At 55.0% G+C, this 25144-nt stretch overlaps 1 protein-coding gene across 3 annotated transcripts in view; it reads right to left on the bottom strand.

Moving 5' to 3' along the window:
- The window catches only part of MPP2 (MAGUK p55 scaffold protein 2), a 26405-nt gene continuing 1261 nt past the window's right edge, over nucleotides 1-25144 (bottom strand). Inside the window, exons 2-13 of one of the 3 annotated variants that reach the window (XM_024760501.1) lie at nucleotides 23159-23222; nucleotides 18399-18517; nucleotides 7553-7705; nucleotides 7287-7436; nucleotides 6709-6936; nucleotides 5793-5924; nucleotides 5593-5698; nucleotides 5443-5511; nucleotides 5060-5221; nucleotides 4238-4440; nucleotides 3781-3909; nucleotides 1-2509 (exon numbers count right to left, since the gene is read on the bottom strand). In XM_024760501.1, coding sequence (XP_024616269.1) covers nucleotides 2333-2509; nucleotides 3781-3909; nucleotides 4238-4440; nucleotides 5060-5221; nucleotides 5443-5511; nucleotides 5593-5698; nucleotides 5793-5924; nucleotides 6709-6936; nucleotides 7287-7436; nucleotides 7553-7705; nucleotides 18399-18517; nucleotides 23159-23189 — 1659 coding nt within the window. In that variant the 5' untranslated portion in view covers nucleotides 23190-23222 and the 3' untranslated portion in view covers nucleotides 1-2332. Of the gene's footprint in view, nucleotides 2510-3780; nucleotides 3910-4237; nucleotides 4441-5059; nucleotides 5222-5442; nucleotides 5512-5592; nucleotides 5699-5792; nucleotides 5925-6708; nucleotides 6937-7286; nucleotides 7437-7552; nucleotides 7706-18398; nucleotides 18518-20064; nucleotides 20172-23158; nucleotides 23234-25144 lie in introns of those variants that run through there. The other 2 variants (XM_024760499.1, XM_024760500.1) reach the window with 2 other exon arrangements.

Here is a 25144-nt window from a genome sequence, read left to right as displayed (position 1 = left end):
TTAATCACAGGAAAAGAAAGCCAATCAGAGAGAAAGCTCAAGAACTGGATGGCTGAGAGAGGGGACGGGAGAAGCACATCTGGGCTGGGACTGAGTGTGGACAGGGCGGCAGGGTCCTATAATCCTGAGATTACTCAATACAAGCGTCCACAGTGGGAAGAGGGAGGCTGGAGCCTGAGGGCTAACGCGGTGGGCACACACACCCATTCCAACCCAGTACAGTCCCCGGAGTACGGCTAAGGCAGGGGAGGTAGAATGCTGTTCAGAGAGGAATAGAGACGGGAAGGGAGGGGCCCAACCCACAGGCATCACCAGAAGTGAAGGTGCCAGACAGTAACTGGAGCTTCACCCTCAAGGGCCACGTGCCAACCCTTCAGCAAGGTGCCCAGCCCCACCTCCCATCAAAGAGAATGGTCTTCTAATCAGAGTGCTTTGGAGGTTAACCAAGGGGGAGGGGGTAGCTGCCTCTATTCCCAAGTCTCCTGGGTGACGTGGGTATGAACAAAGAACCCCATGGCCCTGGGCCAGCACGAGAACACCCCGTTCTCCTCCCACTCCCAGTCCCCTTGGGTTGAGGGTGAGGGTGAAGCAAGAGAGAGCTGAATTGAGGATAAATTAAAAGAACACTGACTAAAGGGAAAAGAGGAACATAAAGCTGACTGCATAGTGGATGCAGAGCTATGCAAATGAGATGGAAGTAGACTTGACCTTTACATCTCATTTGCATATCCTAGGCAAATGCAAATGAGATCCCTAATATAATAAATATATTTCTGACTTTGTAATAAATACTCTGTTTCTTCTCCCTCCCCTTCCCTAGGAAATGGGCACACAGTGGTTCAGGGGCCAGCGTGGCTGACATTGCAGCAAAGACTGACTAGACAGAAGAACTGGGGAGCACACAGGCTGGGGGTGGGGTCATGGGGGGGGTCCCCTACAAGGACAGGTTCACCCCAGGAAGGGTCACAGGGATGTCTGGGGAAGTCAAGGACAGCAGACTTTTTAAAGAAGGGATTCTCCTATTTTACACAGCTGCCCTCCTCAAGGACTGGAGGGTGGCATTTAGGGTCGGGGGACAACAGGAGAGTGGAGGGAGACATCTGGGGAAGGCCGAGCCTCTGGAATCTGGGATAAGGGTCTCATAAGAAATGGGGGGCTGATGGGGAGCCCGAAGACGGGGCCCCAAAGAGTGACCTCCAAAGCTCAACAACGCTTTGCTTCCCCTCTCCAAAAACTAAGCCTGACACACACGCCAGTGGCAGAAACACAGACCAGGCACTGCAGCCTGCGGAACCACAAGCTGTGGAGACTCCAGTGTGGATGGCGCCCCATGGAGGTGTGCGGGGAGTCTGCTGGGGTCCAAACATCCTCCAAGGCCATGCCCCGTGGCCCAGCCCTCCCCTTTCCCCAGCCCCCAGGCCGCCTTCATGTGAGTGGGCACCTGGACCCGGCCACAGAGACCAAAATGGACACTGACCACGGACAGGGAGCCCAGACACGTCCCCACCACGGGCCACGGAGGGTTGGGAGCTTCCTGTCAGGCTCCTCGTCACAGGGCTCGGCCTCCAGCCCACCCCTGCCTGGGCTGAGCCCTCAGCCCCTGCCGCCCTTGACCTGCGGGGAGCAGAGCTGGCCTGTCAGGGGCACATCGGAGAAGTCTGTGGAGAGACTTCGGCAGTGAAAAGCTGTGCGTGAGGGAAGGACGTGAGCCAGCCCCGTTCTGAGGGGGCAGAGAACTGCGCTGCTCCCTGGCTGCGGCAACTGGCTGGTGCTTCGGCTCCTCCAGCCTTCGGGATGGCACCAGGCTGGCACCGCACCTGGGCTTGCCTAGCTGCCAGGGGGCCACGTAGCCCTCTGACCACAGGGAACCAGCCTAAGGCCTGCTCCTAGGCTGCAGGGGCGAGAAGTAGGAGCAGCCCAGGAGTGGGGTCAGGGTGGCCAGTCCAGAGGAAAAAAACTGACTGGCGAGAGGGGTGGGGGCAGTGTACCTACTGACCACGTGGTCCCAAAGCAGCTTTTCTCTTCTCTGGACTGAGCATTATGGAGGCGACTCCGACACTCCGGGGCACGGCTCACCCCTCAGCGAGGGACATCTGGTGGCCAATGAACGTCGGGAGTGGATAGCACCTGGGCACAGACGTGCCCCACGAACACCCACCTCCCTGGCAGTGCACGCCTCCTGCGCTGAAGCCAGACTTAGGGCCATGACCCAGGGAGAGCCAGAGCACCGGGAACGGGAGCTGAAGGTCATGGCTGGGGCTCACGGTCGGGAAAGGGACGGATTCAGGGTTCTGGGTCCCAACCCAGAGGGCCGAGGTCCAGGAGAACAGGCTCAGTACACCCAGCTGACGGGCACCCACTGGGGCTCCGTGCGCAGCTTCTCCAGGGCGGCCTGGAGTTCACGGAAGGTCCTCTCCAGGTTCCTATTGACCAGACTGAGGTCGAAGTAATGCCCGTAGCCCCTCTGGATACGGCTGCTCTCCTCCACTGTCCGTCTCAGGTCCGCCTCCTGCCAGCACAAGGGGACCTCCCGCCCATCAGTATCCGCCTGGCACCCCCAGCGTCAGGGGGACCCACAGCCTGCCCCGTCTAGCCCCCTCCCCAAAGCCCAAAGTACCAACCATGGCAGGCACAGACCCCCTGGCTGCGGAGGCAGCAGCCCCTCCCTGCATGCCCCAAGGCAGCTCTCCTGTAACCGTGGACAGACAGATGGGTGGTGGGAAGGGAGGAAGGAAATAACCTTTAGGAAGTGCCAAGCACTGCACTAAACACTTGGCAACCAGCATAATCTTCACTACAGCTCTGCAAGCAGGACTAATTATTCTCATTTACAACAGAGAAAACTGACATACAAAGAGGCCACACAGCCAGCCAATGGCTGAACGGGGTCTGCCTGACTCCAAAGCCAGCGCCCCCTTCAGTCTGACTAGGCCCCCCTACCTAGACAGCCTGAAAGCAATTGCCACGCCTGGTCCTAGGGCCACCCACAAGGGCCCGAGGCAACCCCCTCTCCAGACACAGCCCAAGCTGGACCGGCAAGGGTGGGAAGGGAATACTGACTTACAGAAGCCGAGGCAGGAGCTCTAGGACTGACCCAGCTGTGTCCCGGGGGCTCCAGTAGGCTCTGTTTGTGGCCAGAGCAGGCTGCAGCAGTGGGGAGCCCAGCCCGTTCCTTTCTCCTGGGTCTGAGCCCCTGACCGGGGCCTGAGAGCTGCAGTACCATAAGTGGCCAGCAGAGGGACCCCTGAGTTCAGAGCTCTGCAAACCCTACACCTGCTGGGGAAGGCTGTTCCAAGGGGTCCCTGGCGGGAGAAGGGTGCCCTGGAGTCCTGCAACACCTGCCTTGAAGCCTCTCCTCCCTGCACTGCCTCCTCCCTGATGCTAACTGGCCCCTCCAGGCAGCCTTCCAGCCTCCGGCCTCCTCCCTCCCTTCAGCCTTACCCCCAGCTGTAAACAGCCCACCTCTGCCCACAAATCGCCCACCGGCCCTCTGGGCTCCCCTGGAGCCCTGTTCCCACAGAATGGACTGAGCAGGGTGCCTGGCAGAAGCTCCCGTGCCCCAGGCCAGCTGTGTCCCTGACTCTACACTTCACTTCCTCGCTCAGACCTCCATTCCCACACCTATAAAGTGGCATTTGCAAGTCTAACCTCAGTGGTACCTCAGGTGGGCGCCTCTCCCCTTCCCGACACCACCTTCTTCTCTTCCTCGGCTCTGGCTGGCCCCCCACACCACCCCAATCAGCCATTAGACCCCCACCACCACACCTTAGAGGCTCTCACCGTGAGCTGCTTGGTGGACAACCCACTCTCCAGCGCCGTCCGGTTCATGGCTCGCAGGGTCTCAAAGTCAGGGGCCTCAATGAATACCACATAAGGGACAAACTCAGCTGTTCTCAGGACCTTCACTGCCTGCAGAAGAGGAGGGTCAGGAGTTTATCCCCATGTACATATGGGGTGATGGGGGTGAGAACAGGTACCTGGGAATAGATGAGAATGTGGACCTGGGGCTCTGGGACATGAGTCCTGGGGATGAATGGCAAAATAGCTGGCAGGTGGCTAGGGATGGGGTGACTGGGGGTCCAGGAGGCTGAGAAAGAGGTTCTAGGTGGGCTGGGTCCCTAGCAGTAGTTGAGGGGTTATAGGGGGGTACTTGGAAATATATGGGGTAATACTGGGGGGCAAGCAGAGTACCCAGAGAGGTATTGAGCAGGCTGGGAAGGAGCAGGCCAGGCAGTACCTGGGGGTTGACATCCAGCACACACACCCGGCCGGCAGCGACCACGCCCCGGATGGAGTCGATACGTGTGCCATACAGGTTGCCCTCGTATTCACCGTGTTCCAGGTATCGCCCAGCACGGATGTCAGCCTCCATCTCCGCACGGGACACAAAGCTGTAACCCTGGCCTTCCCGTTCTGAGTCCTTGGGCCTCCGGGACGTGTCTAGGGGGAAGGAGGGGCCGAATGGGCACAGGCAGGCCACACCACCTCAGACACATGTGCTCGTGCTCTACCTGCACCAAGCAGCCCTGCTGCCTTCCCGCACACCTTGCCCTCACCCTCACCATTGGCACCCACAGACTCGAGACGTCCATACTGAGGGGACCTTCAGAAATCACTGTTGTAACCCAGTGCTTACAGATGGAGGCTGAAGCCCAGAGAGGGCAATATGCAGCCCAAAGCCACACAGCAAGGCCAAGCAGACCTGGGGTCAGCACTCAGGTTCCTGCCTCTGGTTCTGTCACCAGAAGCCCTCTTTTCCACAAGGCCACACACAGCTCATAGCCCTGTTTCACATGGGTTCCCAGCTGGGCTTTTAGCAAGTGAAACATGAGAGAAGGAAAGGTAAGGCTAGCACCACCCACGTGGCCAATGGTTCCTCGCCCTCCCCCACCTGCAGTTCCCAAATCCACCCACAGAGGGCGCACACCACACACCTCACACCCAAAGGTATCACTTAACCTGGGGCCTAGGCAGATGCCCATTCAGTGGACCCAGCCTTGGCCCCCAGGGCAGCCCCCGCTCCCTGCCTCCCACCCGGCAGGACCCAGCCCCCACTCACAGGGCACTGTGGTGCCATAGCGATCCGGATCCCACATGATGAGTTTGTTCTTCAGGCTGCGCCGGCCCACACCCTGAGCCCCGATCAGCACCAGGGTTTTCCGGCGGAAGGGGGGCATGCGGGCCACCTCCTCATAAATGAGCAACTCGTGGCGGTCAAACTCTGGACACAGGGAGATGTCACTGCTCATCAGGTGAAGGGGGTGGGGCTGGGCTCTCAGGGAGGCCAAGGATAAGAGGGCTGGGGCCGAGGGCAGGAGGGAAAAACAGGGCAGGGCTTAGGGACAGGACTGGCAGCATCAGAACCAGGAGATGCACAAGTCATTGGTGGGGGACGGAGGGAGCACTGAAGGAGGATGGGGGAAGGGGGCCCCCAACACCCACCTGCATTCTTGGTGGTCAAATACATCATTCGCTTCTTTTTCTTTCCTGAAATGCTGCCGCACAGGGTCCCTGGCCATGAGGAGATGAGCAAGTGAGGCCAGGCAGGGCCACATCAGGTCCCAGATTAGAGGTCTGGGGGCAGGACTGTACCTGAGGTGGGTGTCAGCTCCAGGTCCCGCTTGACAAAGGCTTTCCTCTTCTCCTCCAGGAGCTGACTGGGGATGAGCCCAGCGCTGCCCCCTTCCACGTGGCACGCCTGAAATGACCGCGGGACAAAGGTGTGCCTGAGTAAGCCCTCACTGCCTGCCGACACCATACCTGGAGAGACAGCGTGGGTGCCCAGGGCTCACCTGCCACCAGTTGGCGTCGTCCTGGTTTACAATCTGAAGCAGGTCCCCAGCATTGAAGCGCAGGCCAGCTTCCTTGCAGGGGATAAGGCTGTCTCTGGCTGGGTCATAGTCAAAGTGGCATTTCACAAATACCTGGGCCAGGGATTTGGCAAAGGGTCAAGGGAAGAAGCAGGGGAAGGCTGGAGGGGGCGATGCCCATTCCTGTTGCCACCCCTACCCCGAGGGTGGGGGGATGGGAGTGTCACACAGTTCACCTTCTGCCCCCTCCCCTCACAAAGATGAAAGAGACCCTGGCACTGCCCATTTAAAGGCATGATGCCGCAGGCCTGCCTGGTCCACCTCCCTGGTACCAGCCTCCCTTTGCATCCAGAACAAAAGGACTCAGAAGGATGGGGGGTCTGCTCAGGCCTGGGGCCCTGGCCCTACCCACCAGGAAGGTTGGATCATCTGGTAAGGAACACGATCCTGGCACCTAATGCAAGATCCCTCCATCCCCCTACACCCTCCCTCGGAGGAGAGGGCTCTGGCAAAAGGCTAGACAGCCAATAGGAGAGGTGAGCAGAGCAGCGAGACCTCCACAATCCACCAACCTGAAGGCATCTGTATAGAACACACGATAACCCAATTCTGGGCACCCGTGCCTACACGCAGGCACACGGAGGGCTGCGCACGATGCAGGAATTCATTTGTACACTCAGGTACTCCAGGCTTTAGATGCGCACACATCCCTTACACGTGCGCGTGAGCGCCCGAGACTATGGCAAACGCGTGGCCGCATTCGCCAGATGCCTCTTGCTTTGACTACACTGGCTGGCGAGGAGGGGCTCCCATCAGGAGGCCTGTGACCCTGGCCGCCGGGAAGCTCAGCCACCCCTTGGGCCTTGTGCTGGGCGAGGGGCTTGGTGGAGGGGCCCACCTGGCGGGGCAGATGGGGCTCCTGGTAGCTGGGCAGGATTTTGAGGATAACGCTGCCGCTGGCGTTGCGTAGGAGCTCCTGCAGCGCGCGGGGGTCGCTGCCCACCGGCTGCCCGTTCACCTCCTTGATGATGTCGCCCACGTGTAGTAGGCCTTGCTGAGCCACCATGCCCCCGTGCAGAATGCGTGCGATCACCAACTCGCCACCCTCCACGCGGAATGTCACGCCCTGGGGGACGGAGGGCGGGTATGAGGAGGCGCCAACTGCTCCAAGCCAGAATCTTCAAATGGGTCTCTTAAGAGCCCCTCCATTCTACCCTTCCACCCCCGCCCTCACAGCGACCTGCTCTGCCATCTTCTGCCCAAATTCTTTACTTACGGGGGCACCAGTGGACTGAAAGTGGGCAGAATGGAGAGAGTCACAATGTCTGCGGTCTCCTGGGTGTGCTGGCGCCCGACCCTGGGCAGAGCTGATCCCGTCTTCATCTTCAGCCCTCTCCTGATCAGACTTGATCCCCGCCGGTTACTCTCAACCCCCCCTCCCGAGATTCCACCGCTGGCGCTGCCCAGCGCCCTCACCAGATGCTCTCCAGCCGTCTTGCGGACGCCCACCATGCGCACTGCATCAGGAGGCACGGGCTGGTTGCTGAACGTGGGGTCCAGGTCAGGGCTGGGGGGCGGTGTCTCATAGGTCTTTGAGGCCACAGAGTCGTGCGTCTCCAGGAGGGACTGGGGAGGCGGGGGGAAGAGGAGGGACCATGGGGCAGTGCCCCGAGGTCCCGTCCCACCCCAGTTCTAACTTCCTGCCGGCGCCACCCCCCCAGCAGCCCGGGAGAGGACCAAACCTGGAAGTGGGGCTCCTGGAGGATGCGGGCCAGCTCAGCCGCCGCGCTGCTCTGCTCGGCCAGCCGCGCCAGGTCCCGCAGGATCTCCCGCACCAGCTCCAGGTTGTTGTCCCGCACGGCCTCCAGCTTCGTCTCCTCCAGCCGCTCATGGGCCTGGGGGTGGGGGCGGGACAGGTGAAACTTGACGCTTCCCCAAGAGCCCTGGGGTACCAAACAGTGCCCCCCCCACCAGCTCCCAGGCATCTTCCCACCCCCAAATGCTGACTTTAGACCCCATCCACAGCACTGCTCCTGGTATCAGTCTCAGAGCCTCACTCACTCAGACACAAGCACACTCACACGTGCGCACAGGTGCCTTGCTCTCTCCTTTCTCCCCCAAAACAGTGACTGGGACTCATTTTAGGGAAGAGAGAATCCAAAGGATAAAATTTCATTTCCATCTCTTGCCACAGACGACCATTAACATCATCAAACTCCCTAGCCTCCAGAACCCTATAAGCATCTGAGTTCAAGGACAGCTTCTTCCAACAGACATCATGGCTGGGTGGGGTCTTGGACACCCCGTAGCCCAGATTAAGGAAGCCAGGGAAGTGGAGTAGCTTGCCCAAGGTCACAGGGACTCTAACTTGGGTCTCCAAGCCTTGAGCCCAGTGCTCCCAGTGAAGAAGGGGACAAGATATCAGTACATGGTACCAGGAGAAGGTCCTGCACCTCCTTGTTGCTCTACTGACTCTGGGCTCCATGACAATGAGCATGGGCTCCATGACAAGGTGCTCTGAAAAGGGAAAAGGAAGCCTTTGCCAGTGACGAGGCCAGCGGGGAGAGTTATGTTATGTTAAGTGGGAAGAAAGGAGTCCCATTTCAGGGATATACATGCAGACTTCTTTTTCCCTCTGAATCATCTGAAAGATAGTTGCAGACAAAAAGTACTTCGCCAGGCTTCCCTGGTGGCGCAGTGGTTGAGAGTCCACCTGCCGATGCAGGGGACACGGGTTCGTGCCTCGGTCCGGGAAGATCCCACATGCCGTGGAGCGGCTGGGCCCGTGAGCCATGGCCGCTGAGCCTGCGCGTCTGGAGCCTGTGCCCCGCAACGGGAGAGGCCACAACAGTGAGAGGCCCACGTACCCCCCCCAAAAAAAGTACTTCGCCTCGAAGTACTTCAGCATGAATCTCCTAAGAACAGGAGATCTGCTATATAAACTACAGTGCCATTATCACGTGCAAGAAATTCAGCACTGACACACCGATATAGTATTATCTAGTAGACAGTCCACGTCCATGTTCACTATTGTCTCAAAAATATTCTTTATAGCTTTATTCTTCTGATCTACAATCTAACCAAGATCACATGTTAAATTTGGTTGTCACATCTTTTTATTCTCCTTTAATCTAGAACAGACTCCAATGACTCTTAGTCTTTCAGGGCTTTTTTTTTTTTTTTTTTCAGGTCAAGCAGGAAATACACATGTGGTTTTGTTAGATATTGACAAACTCCCCTCCATGGGGCTTGTGCCACTTTGCCATCCCACCAGCATTAGCTGAGAAACTTTCCTGAAGCCTTGCCACCAGAGTGTGTGATCAAACCTTTGAATGTCTGCCAATCACATGGATGAGAAACCATCTCTCAGTGGGGTTTGATTTGCATTTTGCTTATTATGAGTGAAACTGAGCAGCTCTTCATATGTTTAAAGGCCATCTGTATATCTTTTTCTGTGAACTGTCTGTTCATGTCTTCTGCCAATTTTTCCATCAGATCTTGTTTCTTTCTTTTTCTCACTTTTTTAAACATTCTCTATATTAGGAAAATAAGCCCTTTATCTGTAATACGTCTTGCAAATATTTACCCCCAGTTTGTCATTTGTCGTTTGACTCAGCTTATGTTTTTTTGTCAATGCAAAAAATATATATTTAATGTAGTTAAATTTATTAACATTTTATGCATCTGAATTTTGAGGCATAGTTTTTTAAAAAGGCATTCCTTACACACAGATCCATGTTTCCTTCTAGAATGTGTATGGCTTGTTTTCTCAATCTCTGATCTTCTTGGAAGTTTATTTTCATGTACAGTATGAGGTATGGACCTACTCTGATATCTTTCCAAATGACTATCCAGGTATCCCAATACCATTTAATAAAAATCCATAAGAAAATTATTCCTTAATTTTCTGTGTGTGATAATGATAGTGTGATTTTTTTTTAAAGAACCTTTATCTTTGGGCTTCCCTGGTGGCGCAGTGGTCGAGAGTCCGCCTGCCGATGCAGGGGACACGGGTTCGTGCCCCGGTCCGGGAAGATCCCACATGCCGCGGAGCAGCTGGGCCCGTGAGCCACGGCCGCTGAGCCTGCGCGTCCGGAGCCTGTGCTCCGCAACAGGAGAGGCCACAACAGTGAGAGGGCCCACGTACCGCAAAAAAAAAAAAAAAGAATCTATCTTTTATCTATACAAATTGAAATACAGATAAAATTATGTCTGAGATTTCCTTCAAAATAATTCAGGAGACAGAGGAGGAGGAGGTGGAGGTATGCATAAAACAAGATTGTTCATGAGTTGTTAAATGTTGAAGTAGGATAATGGATGATGGGGGTTCAAGAAACATTTTTGAAAATTTCCATAATAGAAAGTTGTTCAAGCCCATGAGATGGGGAGATTTTAATAACATCTCATACGGATACTCTGAGGATTTGGTGAGATGGACACAGTGCCTGGCACACAGCAGGTGCTCAATAAAGGCTCGCTCCTTTCCTGTCTTCTCTTCCCCAAACGGGCCAGGGAAACAGCATCCCACACAGGGACGCATATTGGCCCCACTGTCACTAAATCACCCTCTGCTGGGGGAGCAGCATTTCAGCCTGACTCCTACAGTCTGGCTGGGCAGAGGGTTCCCTGCTGGGGAAAAAGACAATTGAAGGGGCAAAGGAGTAGTACTCGGAGCCCCGTTATGCCTTGATGATCCTCAGAAGCCAGAGGGCAGAGACATGACCCAGAAGGTTCCACCAAACCCTATGAGATCTTCACTCATTAAGCTCAGCACAGCCCACAGAGCTTGACTCCGTTACCAGTGTCTAGACAATGCTGAGAGCCCAAGGCCCCAGGAAATGTTTCAAGAATAAAGAAAGGCACTCAGGCTTGCAGCCGTCTCACCATGGTGACCCTGGCCAGGCTCCTTCCGGTTAACGGGAGCTAGCTGTGGCCCAGGTTACGTGAGAAGCATAGAGGTTGCCCATTTTAGCTTTAGCATCTTCTGCTCCATGGATGAAGAGGACAAGTTTCCCCAGAAGCCCTCACTTAACCAAGCAGGAAGCCAGTGTGTCTCCCACGCCTTTTACCTCCCACCTTTGACTTAATGACCCCTCCCCCTAGGCCGATCCATTCCTCTGCCTGTGGCCCCCCCCGGATGTCTTACCCACAGATGGAAGATCACAGCTCTCCAAGCTCAACCTTCCTGGGCCAGAGGAAACTTTAAACATTTAATCATTCAAATACAAAAGAAACACTACCAGCAGGCTGACCCAAACAGCTGACTGACCAATACTGAGAACACCCAACACGTGTCACGATTTGCAGCAGCTTTCCAGGGGCTTTGGGAACTCAGAATTGGATTGATCATGTCTTCGGCTCATAATGTATTCTCATCATTGGTTTATGCACGGCCTCCTTTTAGTTGGTTGGTATTAAATGAGGTACTTTTGTAATAATACAACAAGGATCTAAGTAGCCACCACTTAGATCATAAAGGAGGATCTTGACCATATCCTACATCTAATCACATGCCCCGCGCACCCATCCACCCACCTCTCCCGCTCAGAAACCACCATCTTGATTCCCTGTGTTCCTCATGCCCTGGCTTCTCATTTTACATCGTTTTATTGTATCTATATGTATTCAGTATATTCCTAAAATAAATACTGTTTTTAGTTATTTTAACCTTTAAAAAAAGGGACTTGTGCTATATATGATTCCTGGAGGCCTGATTTTTTTTTTCATTTAGCATTAAGTGAAAAATTGTCTCACTTACTATTTTTTTTGCAAAGATTTACTCTTATTTTTCATATTAGGTGAACACATATTCACTTAATATTAATTTTCATTTAATGTTATTTTGCTAAGATTCATTCTTTTTTCCCATATCACATTAGTTCCTTCTTTTTTTTTTTTTTTTTTACCATGCCACACAGTATGCGGGATCTTAGTTCCCTGACCAGGGATTGAACCTGCGCCCCCTGCAGTGGAAGCGTGCAGTCTTAACCACTGGACAGCCAGGGAAGTCCTAGTTCATTCATTTTAATGGCTGTATTGTAGTCCATCGTGTGATATGCCATATCTGATTCATCTCCTCTCTCCTTGAAAGGCATCTGGGTCATTTCAGGTTTTTGCCATTCCAAACAGTACTACTATGAACATTCCAGTCTATGTCTCCTGGTGCACATGTGAGTTTCTCCCAGGAGCAGAATTGCTGGGCCAGGGGGTATATACATGTTTGATGGTAAAATAACACACTTGACAGACATTCCACTTAAATGTCACAATGACCCTGTGAGATTAATAGTATCAAGGCCATTTTCCCAATAAAGTATCCGAGGCTCTAACGGGTAAAATGAATTCCTTTTCACAGCTCATGGGTGTACAGCAGGGACTCCTGTCAAAGTTTCCTGAGCGTCCCCACAGCTGTGATGTCACTCTGGGCGCCTGTTTTTAGAACGCGTGCTCTTGTACAACACACACTACAGTATTAGAGGCACAAGGCCCCACAGCCAGGAGAGTGGTTTTGAATTTCTGTGGTAACCATTTGCTTAATTCGGCTCTGAAAAATCACCCTCAGCACAGCAGGGGCTTAAGCTCCTTATAGAGCAGAAACTTGGGCCAGGTTCACACTTGGCCGATGGTAGAGCCGGCCCTTAAACCCAGATCCTTCAGCTCCCGATCCAGAGCCGGATGTAAGCTGCAGATGTAGAAACGCCACACAGCCTTTCTTGGAGAATCTTTTTCCCTCTGCCTTCCCACTCCAACCTCTCTGATCAGGAGACAGAATTCTCATTTGAAGCCCAGGCTCATAATTAAGTAGTTCAAAATCTGAAAGTCCAGAGTGTGGTAAGCCAGAAAGTAAAGGGACTCTTCAACCTGGATTTGGCCACGTGACCTGCTTTGGACAATGGGACAATAGCAAATGTGATGCAAAACAGAGGCTTGGAAAGTGCCGGGGGGTTGGGGGCTGGTCTTCCACTGCTGCTGAGACCACCATGTGAAGCAGCCTGGGCCACCCTCCTAGAGGATGAGAGACCACACCATCCTAAACATTGCAGTCTTCCCAGCTGAGACACCAGACATGTGACTGAGGCTATCCTAGACTACCCCATCCCAACTGAGCAAGCTCAGTCCAGAAAAACTACCCAACCAATCCACAAAGTCATGAGACATAAATCAAAGTTGTTTTAAGCCACTGTGCTGTGGGGTGGTTTGTTACACAGCGAAAGCCAACTGATGCACTGGGCTCCCCACCACTGTAGCCTCTGTTTGTCATGTCCCCTGGTCAGAGGCTCCATCTTAGTGACCCTCCTGGCCCCTCATTCTTGTCAGGCCCTGCCTTGCTTTGCCAGCTCTCTCACCTCCCCCTTGCCACAGGACTGGAGTCTTCCCTAAGAACTCTAGTCCAATGGCCAAGACTGCATTAGAACAACTCTTCATGGTTTAAAAATGCTTCCACATCCATGACCTCCCGCTATCCCGACCACAACTCTGAGAGGTAAGCATCGTTATCCCCGCTTCTCAGAAGAAATGACTGAAGCTCAGAGAGGTTCTCAGACCTACTAAAGCCACACAGCTAGCCAGTGCATCTTCTGACTCCAAACCCTGTGCTTTTTCTTCTTCATCTCACATGGATTAGTTCACAGGCCCCCCAGCTGGCAGATGTCCCCACTGGTAACTGTTTACCTAAATTTCTGACTGTCATCTGCCTTTGATTTCTCGCCGTGGCCTTGTCCGTTGTTGGAACACCTGTTACTGGGTCCATGTCAGAACTCCCAGATGTCACCCACCTGCCAGGGCTGCCACGTGCTGTCTGTAGCCAACCCTCTGGATTTGTGATCTGCCTGCCAAATTTGACTTCCTTCAGAACCTGTAACTCTCTGGGTTTGTCCCCTCAGGGACCTGCTCCTCCCTGGTCCCAGATCTACCCAGTGTAGCCCCTCCCACATCATCTGCCACATCCCTGGAGAGGAGAGTCATCAGGGTAAGGGAAGGAGGTGAATAGCTACCACATGGGGGTTCCGACTGGACTCCGCTCCTGTGGGTTTCTGGGCCACCAAGCTTTTGCAGCTGGACCTTTGATCAAAGTACTTTGTCTAACAGGTTTGAAATTGATCTGTGTGTACATAATCATTAAAATAGGTGAGAAAGAGTAAGAAGTAGGTCCTGTTGTCCAAAGCGAGTCACTCAGTCAAGCCCAGACTGAAGAGTAGAAACTCTCCCTTTTGATGAGAGGACTGGCAAAGTTGCATTGTAAAGGGTCACGCATAAAGGGATCGGAAAGATTTCTACTGAGCTCAGATGGGCCTTTATGGAGATTCACTTCCTGTTTGTTTCACAGCTAGATGGAGAGAAGTCACTGGGTTCCCTTAGCCCCTGAGCCTCTTACGGGGGTCTCAGCATTGAAGACATGTCCACACTACCTTCTGTTGTGTTAATGCACAACTGGAACCATTCTAGGAATTTCTTGGGAGGAAATTCTGGCCGGCTTACCCCAGGAACACTTCTGGAGAAGGGAGTTTACTTACGGTCTGGCACAGCACATTGGTAATTTCTCAATCAGGCAGGGGTCCCAGGACTGGGACATTGCAGGGCTCAGTAAGAAAATGACAGACTCGGGCTCTCTCGGGAGAAGAATAAACTTTCTGACAGTTCATTGCCATAGCCCTAGCTCTGTGCCTGGGACTTGGATATTTGTGCCATAGATATTGTGCCATAGATATTTGTTGAATAGAGGACGGATGACAATGACTAAGTGAAGGACAGAGCCATCCAGCCGGCAATCCCATCTTTGGAGAGCTGTCAAATGGGTTCCACAAGGCCATCAGAGAGGAATGCTATGGGGGTGGGGGTGGGAGGGTCGCACCTTGCAGGGTGCTGGCTACAGGATCTTCTAACCCAGAGGTTCTGCATCCCGAGAGCCCCTCCTTATCTCACTGGCTGTCCCGCTATAGAAGCAATAGCTAGAGTGACTCAGAGATGATGTGGTTTAATAAATCCAACCGTGAAGTCAGCTTTGGAAGGTTACAGATGTTGAGGTTCACATGTGCATACTCAGCAACTCCGCTGCCAAGTGCCCCCCCTAGAGAAACTCTCACGCATGTGCAGAAGCAGATGGGTATGAGGATGTCCACGGCAGCTCTGTGCTTTACAGAGGCAAGTCAGCGACAGTGTGCCTGTCTCCCAGCAGGGGAACCAGTAAATGAATACACTGGGCTCTCTTCACCTATCGGAATACCACACAACAGTTCAAATGAATCTATATCTCTACGCATGTCAATAACTATATTACTTATATGAACTAGAAATCTCAAAAACCATAGCTGTTTACGCGATCATTCCATCACGCAAAGCTTAAAACCACATATAAGAGGGGCACGGGGCTTCCCTGGTGGCGCAGTGGTTGAGAGTCTGCCTGCGAATGCAGGGGACACGGGTTCGAGCCCTGGTCTGGGAAGATCCCGCATGCCGCGGAGCAACTGGGCCCGTGAGCCACAATTACTGAGCCTGCGCGTCTGGAGCCTGTGCTCCACAGAGAAGAGAGGCAACGATAGTGAGAGGCCCACGCACGGCGATGAAGAGTGGACCCTGCTTGCCACAACTAGAGAAAGCCCTCACACAGAAACGGAGACCCAACACAGCCATAAATAAATTAATTAATTAAAAAAAAAAAATTTAAAAAAACACACACACACAAAAAAAAGAGGGGCACGTTGTTTACATCTAAATACATGTGTAGGCAAGACAGGCACACATTCAAGGGAACAGCATCATCGACTCAAGCCAGGGGTCACCTGTGGGCAGGGGAAGCAGTGGAAATGAGGAAAAGGGGAGAGGCATTCACTGGATCACGCTTTTATTTCTTAAAAAGAAAGAGCAGGAACTAAAGCAAACATGGCCGGCATTCACATCCTGGAGGTGGGTACTCAGAGGTCTGTTATGTGCTTTTTCTACACACTCTCTTGTATTCACTCATTCAATAAATATTCAGTGAGCACCTACTATGTGCCAGGCACTGTTCCAGGCTCTGGGGATACAGTAGCAAATCAAGCAGACATCCCTGTCCTCAAGGAGCTCGTAATCTCTCTGTATGAAACAGGCATAATTCCTTGTTTTGATTTTTAACACATGAATCCAATCCTTGACCACCGAATGAGAAGCAGCTTGCCTTTCTCCAGTCCCCTACAATCTGCTCAGTTTTCTCTTCCCCAGAACCTCCCACTAGCGACCCTCTCACACCTCTCATCTTCCATCGTTAACGACTGCCCTTGGTCTTCAGCCATTCCACAGATGATAACATACCAGGCTGTGTCCCCGGGACACAGCATCCCCTGTAGCAAGGGGGCCTAGTCCCCTTCCACGCCCCATGTCAGGGCCGACCACAGCTGTCCTGTGACAGAGTCCCCACCCTCACCCTGTGGAAGACCCATCACCTGATTGTACCACCCTCCCCCTCCCCGCCATCACTGTCATTGCCAACTTCCTGGTTACGCTCACCACCATTCACTGGAGACCCTGGAACTGCCTCTAGTCTCCCCCCCCACAACACCTGTGTAGACACCCCTTCCCACGAGCCCTCCATTCCTTGGGATCTTCCCGGACCAGGGCTCGAACCCGTGTCCCCTGCATTGGCAGGCGGACTCTCAACCACTGCGCCACCAGGGAAGCCCCTAGATGTCTCTTTTTTTAAAAAATACTTATTTGGCTGTTCCAGGTCTTAGTTGCGGCATGCTGGATCTTTAGTTACGGCCTGGAGGCTCTTAGTTGCGGCATGCAGGATCTAGTTCCCTGACTAGGGATCGAACCCAGGCCCCCTGCATTGGGAGCACAGAGTCTTAGCCACTGGACCACCAGGGAAGTCCCAATTCCTAGACTTCTTTAACATCGATGACCTTCCCGTCCACTGCAGCCACATCCTAGATTGTCATGTCACCCCCAGAACTGTCCTCCTTGGAAATCTTTCACTTCCCAACCCTCTCTCTGACCTCGGCCTTCATTTCTTCCAGCTATACACTCTATCCCCAAATCCGGAGAGCCCCCTGGCCTTCACCTCCGTTTTCTCCCTGCCCCTCTGTCTGCTCCTGGCCACTCTCCCCTCCCCTCCCAACCTCGGCCCCAGAGGTGATGCTCTGGACCATTCTCACCTCTCCCTGCATCTCAGCCTCCCACAGCCCCCATCCAGCACAAGCCCTGGACCAAAGCCACCCTCTGTGCCTCTGGCCTGAGTCACCCCCACCCTGGGATAGACAGTCTGGAGCCCTGTTGATCCCGCTCCCCGGCTTTGGTGGGTTCCCTCTCTCCCCTTCAGTTATTAATTAGTTGAACCTTCACTTCCAAATCCCCCCCTCCGCCCCGCTCCACTCAACCCCTGACCCCTGATGGCCAGCTGAAGACTGCCCGCCTCCCCTGAGAAATCTGAGCCATTAGCATGACTCCCTGCGACTCCCAGCCTTGGGAGTCCTCCTCATCCTCCGCAGTGAAGGATCGCCCCCTCCCCAGTCTATCCTTGCTTCTTATCTCACGTGAAGGCAGCACCAGCCTTACACTTGCCCTGTGCAGAATCCCAGGTGCGTGGCTACCTGCACCCCTCACCTTCCACACCCAAATATCAAGTACTGACAATTTACTTCCTAAATATTTCTTTCATCCTCCCCTCCCTCAAGCCCTGTTACCACAGGTCTAGTTCAGGGCCATCCCTGACACTGGCCTCTCCAACTCCAGCCATGACCCTCCAACCACCCTTCCTGTGGCTGCCAGAGTGATACTCCTAAAACACCTGTGTGCCGTCATCACACCCATGCTTAAAACCCACAAAAGGCTCCAGGTTGCTCACAGGACATCACAGGACGATGCCCAAGCCCCAGGCATAGCCCCTAGGGCCCTTCACCAGCTGCCAACAGCTGCCAACATCTCCACAGCTCACACTCCCTGTCTCACACCTAAAGCTCCGGCCTCACGCTGACACTTGCAGCTCCTGTACACTTCTGGCTCTTTCTCACCCCTGTTTCTGCTCAAGCAACATTCCATGGCATGGAATGCCCTGCCCCTCCTTCTCATACTTCAAGACTCAGCACAAATGGCCCTTCCTCCAGGAAGTCTTCCCTACCCGCCCCGGGCTGGGTCAGGCATCTGTCCCTTACACTCCCCAAATGCCTAGCGCATCTGCCTCTATCACTGCTGTTACCAAAGTGTTTTATAACTTTGTTTTAGTGAGTCTCTCCCCCACCTGATATGTGGCAGGTGACCTTAGATAGATGTCCGCACAAAATGCCCAAAGGCAGAAAGCTAAGCAGGATGAACTCTGGAGATTCCAAAGCACAGGCATGCTCACCCCTAACCAATCATACCCTCTACAAGTTGGCAGTCACCAAACACCCATCCATGTGGGCACATCTACACACTCACCAGTCAGGCGTGGGGGCAGCCTCCCTACCTGCAGTGTCTCAGATTCATCACCTGGGCATGGATGTCCATGCTTACCCCCCTCTGGGGGTCTCCGGTGCCACGTGCCCCATTCCCAGCACCCCTGTGGCTAACATCCACCCACACACTATGCCTCTCCAGGCACAGTGCCCTTGTGCCAGCCTCGCTGGAGCACTCTACCTTGGCCAGGGATCTCACTATAGGACTTTCCATAATGCCTCGAAGGAAGATCAGGTCCAGTTCGGCTGCCCCTGTGGCATTGGGGAGGGATCCCAGGTTGTCCAGGACTTGCTGCATGGCTGGAGGGAAGGAGCAGGCAGTGAGACACACAAGTACCAGCTGAGCACAGGGGACCCAAACACACCATGGAAACCCTGCCCTTCTTACCCCACATCCCACAGAAGACAGCGCCTCCCCGGGAGCACACACTTCCCTGCCTGGCACTCCTGGGACTCCTTGAATGCCTGGGGCAGGGGCCCTAAGAAGGGAGGGGCAATTTCCTTGGCCCTAGGTAATGTTAGCCTGGGCAGGTGGAAGGCTCCAGGCACCAGGAAGTGGACTCCGAGGTGGGGGGAGGGGAGAAAAGAAAGCGGGTGTCAGGTTCCAGGTTCTGCCCTAAACCAGAGAACCACATCATTCAACCTCTGGATGGGCTGAAGCCACAGGACTCAGCCACCTGCACGTGGTGGGCTCAGGGATGAGAAACGGCGCTTGGAGCACGCCCCTGAGTGCAAGTCAAGCAGGCAGCCATGCAGGAGGTCAGGGCCTACCCAGTATCCAGTACCAGCTGCGCCACTAATTCAGAGTGATTTTGCACTAGTCACTGTCCCTCACAGGCCTCAGTCTTTCCTTCCTGTAAAATGGGTGGATTAAACTGGTTGGTATCTACAGGCCCTTCAGCTCTGAAAGACAATGACCCCGAACTTAATACAGGTCATAGGAAGCCAGGGCTGAGGCCCAGAACACTGGTAGGAGCTGGGGAAACAGGCACCCTGGGGCTTGGGATGGTTGTGGAAACCCAAGGGCAGAGGGCAGACCAAGTCATCCCAGGGATCAGCAAACCCTCAGCCTGGGATGGGACATAAGCAAGGGCGTGAGAACACCTGAAGCTGGGCCACTGCTTAGGTCTGAGGTGGGGGCTGTCTTCCCTCACCAGCAGAGGTGGGAGCTCCTGGCCGTGGCAGGTTCTGGGGGAAGGAAGGGAGAGGCAGAGTGTGCCCAGCTGGGGGCAGAGATGGGCAGGGGGTATCATTACTCTGCCACCCTGCTACCCATGCCTACGTCTGCATAACAGCACCCAAACCGGGGAGGAGGAGGGGTGGTGGGTACAGTCTCTGGCAACTCTCACGGCTCTCGGCAGTGCCCCCCTCCTCCAGGACGGAATGGGGGTGGGGCGCAGGAGGCTTTGAGACTGGGGCTGGCAGCTACTGTCCGGGGACTCTTGGCCTCCCAACCTCTTCCCCCTCATCCTTCCCACCTTCTCCAGAAAAGACACCCACACCTGCCCTCCAGACCCCTTCTGCTCAGGCCTGGGCTTGGCATTGGTCAGACACCTGCAAGGCCCTTAGTGGGCTCAGAAAGAGGCCAGGGCAGGGACCCTTCCCGCTCTGCCAGGATATCCTGGGACCCTCCCTCTCCAGTCATCCTCACACAGAGATTCCCCAGCCTGCCAGCCATCGGGAGGACTGAGCCAGGGTAGTTGGTGCCCTCCGCCCAGGCCAGCGCTCCCGGAGGGCCGCGCCCCCAGACCCTTAGGCTCCCAGAGAGCCCGCTCCTAGGGACTCTCTCCAGATGCCCCAAAGCCCGCAGGACCAGCCCCCAGCCTCGCCACCCCGCCTTTCCCTACCTTCCCTCCGGAGCTCGGCCTCCTCAGAGGAGCCCAGGGATATACCCTCCAAAGAGGCCCCGCAGCCCGGGCTGCCGGCCATGGCTGCCCCCGACCCGGCCCAGGGTTCCCGGAGTAGCCTCCACGCCGCCGCCGCCTTCCCAGTCAGAGGCTGGCAGCGCTGGAGGAGGCGGGACTCAGAGAGCGCCCGCTGCAGGGTCAGCCAATAGCAAGGCTCAGCTGTCTGACCGCCTTGCTGATTGGCCAAAGCCCCGACTGTAGCAGAGAGGCGGGGAAGGGGCGGTGGGAGGGTCCTTGTCCCACGGGTGGCAGGATCCCCCAGTTTTAGTACCTACCACTAAAAGGGAAGGAAGCGGCTGAGAGAAGGTTTGCAGGGGGAAGGGGTTAAGCATGCAGCCCCTTCAGGACGGGAGCGGTGCTCAGAGACCCTCCCCTCCCAGCCCAGCCGTGAGAAACCCAAGGTGGGTGGGGACTTGGCCCCATCTTGTTCCCGCCCCGCCTCCTGCAAGTCCCTCCTCTATTACACCCTATGCCACCTCCTCCTGAGCCTTCCGACCTCTCCTCTCAGTCCCCTCTCCAAGCCCAGTTTCCTTTACAATGACCCCCTCCGGATCTAAGGAAGCCACCAAGAACGACTCTCGGTCCTCCGCCAGGAGGCTGTGGCACCACTCTGGCATGGGACAAATACCTCAAGCCCCAAATGCCTCCCCCAGCTGCTAGCCATGAAGCGGTGAGGGGGAGAAGAAGGAGGGAAAGGGGTGACACCACTGTGGGCAGGGAAGGGCGCCCCAAGCCCTCTGACCCCACATCTCAGCAGCAGCTTCTCCCTCCCCATCTCCCAGTTGCGCTCCCCCTTGCTTAAGGGGGTGATGCCCGTGGGCAAGTCAGGCATCTTGGGGTTGGGGAAGGGAAAAGGTGAGGGAGCATTCACGCTGCAGAGACCAGGGGGTCCGGGGGGGAGGGGGTGGATGGGGATTTGAAAGTTACCCCAGCCCAGAGCCACCATTCATTCCTCTGAGACCCTGTACCCATGAGGCCACCACTAGGCGCTGCTGCCGCCACCAGACTGCCATTCCCTGAGGAGTGACACCAGGTCACAGCACACCCATGGTTGCCATGGCAGCAAGCAGGATTACACACTAGGACACTAACCCAGAGATTTAAAGGGACAGCTCCAACTGAAAGCCCCACATCCTAGCCTTGATTCAAAGAAAGGAGGGAACCAGCTGAAGGGGGAAGAGAGGGCAGAGCTGATGGACTGAAGCCCAGCGGTAAGCTGTCTAAACTCTTAGCCCATGCCAACACCCGTGTATCTCCAACCCTCAGGAAAAGGACTCCTCCACCTTACTAGGAATAGAGTTGGGGTCTCTCTGCTAGAGGAATACACCCACACCATCTCCCTCTCTCCACAATGATAGTGGCCATATTGACACGTAGGTAAGGGTAGAAAGACCCTGCTAGCTTCACTGTCTGCAGAGCCCAAGGCAAGGACCTCTGGGGGAAGGCAGAGGGGACGGGGAGGATGGACCTGACCTTAGAGGCATGGGCGCAGCTGTCTGTCAGGCCCATGGGAAGTGTAATGACCACCAAATGAGGAGGGGCAGAACCCACCATTAGATTTTCGAGGCCAGGAGCCAAGTCCAGCCCCAGGGCAGGCACAGAGGGCCACCTGAGGGAAAGACAAGATTCCTATGCTTTGAGTCTCCCATCACCTCTTTACAGACACAGGCTCCAAGAGGTTAAGCAGCTTGCTCCTATCCTTCTTCCTTTGAATATGGAAAGGCAAAGCAGCCCGTGGCACAACACCCAAGGCAGCAGGTGCCCCAGGAGTCCTCAGAGGAAGCAGGCCCTCACCCCCCCCACCGGGCTCAACTCCCTGCCCTGTCCCCCACCCCACCAGGGCTTATCAAGAGGCCTGCAGCAGGGAAACTAAATCCTGGGCCTTCCCCTCCCTCTACACCCCTCCCAGGCACTATTAATGGGTTTACTAGACAGTCCCAGATTGAGAGGCCTTTAATCACAGGCTCAGGGATGGGCTTAATTAACCCCTAAGCAGCTTACACAGGGGCCCAGGGAGGCTGGAGCAGCAGGGGGAGGCACTGAGCCCTCCAAGACTGCAGAAGCTGGGGGACGTTGGTACAGTCCCGCCACTGCATGGAGAACAGGCCCTTCCTGGGGGACAAGGGTGTCACAGATTAGGCTCTGGCCCACTCACAGCACCCTTCACTTTCCTAGTTCAGTTTGTCAGAGGAGAGAAATCAGAGCAATACAAGAGCAGTTTACAATTATTAGGGCCCTTAGAAAGCCTCTAGCACAGGGCACTTCACCTGGTGGGTCTCTGAATGCACTTAAGGGGGCATCCCTGAAGCCCTGGAGTAGAATGCAGATTTTGTGCATAGAAGACTTTGTTTATGATGAAGACCCTCGGCTTTCATCAGATTCTCAGTGGGATTCAGGACCCATACAAGTTAAAAACACCGATCTTGTCCCAACACTTCATCTTCCAGATGGGGAAACCTAGGTCCTAAAAGGGAGGTGACTGGCTCAGGGCCACAGGTTAACAACTCAGCAGCACAGCATAATAACTGTGAATATTCTTAATTCTCTGTCATAGCCTTTACACCTCTTTATAGAAGAAGAGACGCAGGCTCCAGGAATTTAAGCAGCTTGTTCCTGAGGCTTCCTAGCTTGTCTGGGTGACCCACACCCTTGCCCTAAAACCTCCTATAGAACTAAGTCAAGGCTTCCTGACCTGGCATTCTCCACGCACAGCTTCCTGTGCCCCAGCACACACACACTCTCATCTTAGCACGTGACAGTCCACTCTACCCATCTGGTGGGCACTGCACCGTGGACTTCTCCAGAGCATGCATTCCCCTGGCCTCCCGGGAGATGAGTTGTGCTGTGTCTCCAGCCCCACCCTGGGGCGGGTGCAGCAGGGTGATAGAAGTTGCCAAAGAAATGGCCAAGCAGCTGGGTGGAGCAGCTGCGGCAGGGGTAGTTTGTTCTTCCAGGGGAGCTGTGGGAGGGCCTGATTGCTGCTCCCCACCCTCTGAACCACTGATATAAACTGACATCCCCACTCCCTTCTTACCAGACTCAGAGTTGGTGGCGGCAACTGGCATGGTGAAATCAGCAAGGGCTCTGAAATGGCTCTCCTGGAGGAGGGGAGACAGAAGGTTGAGAAGGCATGAGGGCAAAGCAAGGGAAGTTATTAGGAAGGGCCTCGCCCTCAGGATCACCCAGCGAGGTAGGGGAGAGGGCATTGCCCTGACACTAAATGATCCCACAGTCCTGGGAGGCAGGAAGAGCAGATATTACATGCCCATTTCTCCAAGGAGGAGGAGACAGAGGATCAGAGAGGTTAGTTGATTTGCCCAAGGTCACAAAGCTAATAAAGAGAGCTACAATGAAAACCCAGGTTTTATGACTCAAAAAAATTGTTTCTGCCTACCATCTGTCTGTTTTTTTTTTTTTTTTTTTTTTTTGAGAGAGAGAAAGGGTGGGAAAAAGTCCAGTTTGAGTCAAAAGCAGGAAAGATGGGTGTTCCCTGACTTGAAGCTCCATGGGTCAAGAACCGCATCAGTTTTATTTTGCCTCTGGATCCCAGACTAGCGCGGTGTAAATGCTCCACAGACGTTTGTCCATCTGTCTGACAGAAATGATGTCATTCATCCCCAAGGCCTCTCTTGTTTCCTCTTTCTCCCCCTGCCCCTTCTTAGCTGGAGCTGGGACAAGGAGAGCAGGGGCTCTGGGCAGAACCAGCCATGGAGTTTACAGACCCAGTTCCCATCCCAGGTCCTCCCCAAGCTGGGGTTGGATCTCTCATTCTCCAGGGGAGGGTGCAGGTGGGTAACCCACCATTCTTCCCCACTTTGCCTTCCTGGGCCTGTGCTGCTGGAGAAAACCCTAATTCCTGGTTGCCTTGACAACAGGAGGCGGTGGCTCACAGCAGGGGTGGGGGAGTGCAGGGAAGCAGCTGGCAGTGCCCACTTTAGGACTGAATGCTACTGGGCCCTGGGGGTGGGGGAGCCACAACTTCACCTCCCCCACCAAAAGGTCCCTAGAGGGACCACTACCTGATTTTAATAAAATCTTCTCTCCTCCTATCACCTTCCCAGGCCTGAGCTGGTCATCTGAGCTCAAGTAGCAGAAATTACAAAAGTGGAAGGATGGCTCCCCTTCCTCCTGCATCTGCCCCTGAGAACAAGGAAGAAAGGAGCTTTCGGGGAGAGGAAGGGCACCCCCTGTCAGGCTAGCACCCAGGCTGGGAGCAATGCCCAGGATCCACTGTACCAGCTAGTGCGCCGGGCGCCAAACCCTGCTGTCCTATTCCTACACAGTATCGAGGAGGGCTCCCTTCCTGCCCCCTCCCAGGTCCCAAGGACCTGGAACCTGCAGCCCTCTCCTGGCTGGAGCTAATCTCCCTGACGGTTGCTGGCAAAGAGAACTCCCGATGTCCTCCTTCCCCCGAGGGTGGAAGGTGGGAAGAGGCAGAGAGGATCCTGTCCCCAGAAGTCTTGCCTAGCCTGCCTGGGTTTTCCCTCTGGGGAGTCGGTTCCCACGGCATCGGCTAGCTCTGCCCTCCCCCCACCCAAGCCTCCGAGAGGGCGGGGCCCGGCTGTGCCCACAGGAGAACAGCAGTGCCAGGCAAGCCAGCCTGGCTCTGAGCCAAGGTCCGGAGCCCAGGCATCTGGGAACCCGCACCTCAGCTTCCAAAACCTTGGGCCCAGGAGCCCTCTCACCCCTACGTCCAGGCTATCCACACTAACCAGGGTCGGTAGATGATGTGGGCCCACCGAGAAAGGGGGAGCTTTCCTCCAAGCTCCGTCAATACCCGTACAAAGAGATGGAGAGGAGAAAGGTCTGACAAAGGCACTTTGAAGACCGACAGGTCGTGGGGAGGGGTAGACAGACTGGGTCTCGGTGGCCGGGCGGGTCTGCAAGCACCGACTATCAGAGCGCCCCCGTCCCTCGCCCCACCCCGCTCCAAGAGCCCAGCCCGAAAACGCTGGGCGCTAGGACCTGGGAGGAGGGGGGTGTGTTGCGAGCCATCAAAGTAGGCTCTTTGCTTGCACGC

This window comes from Neophocaena asiaeorientalis, unplaced genomic scaffold (genome assembly GCF_003031525.2).
Source record: "Neophocaena asiaeorientalis asiaeorientalis breed wild unplaced genomic scaffold, Neophocaena_asiaeorientalis_V1.1 scaffold30, whole genome shotgun sequence".
Classification (NCBI taxonomy): Eukaryota; Metazoa; Chordata; class Mammalia; order Artiodactyla; family Phocoenidae; genus Neophocaena; species Neophocaena asiaeorientalis.
The sequence above is the reverse complement of the archived record's forward strand: the minus strand, read 5'-3'. Positions and strand labels throughout refer to the sequence as shown.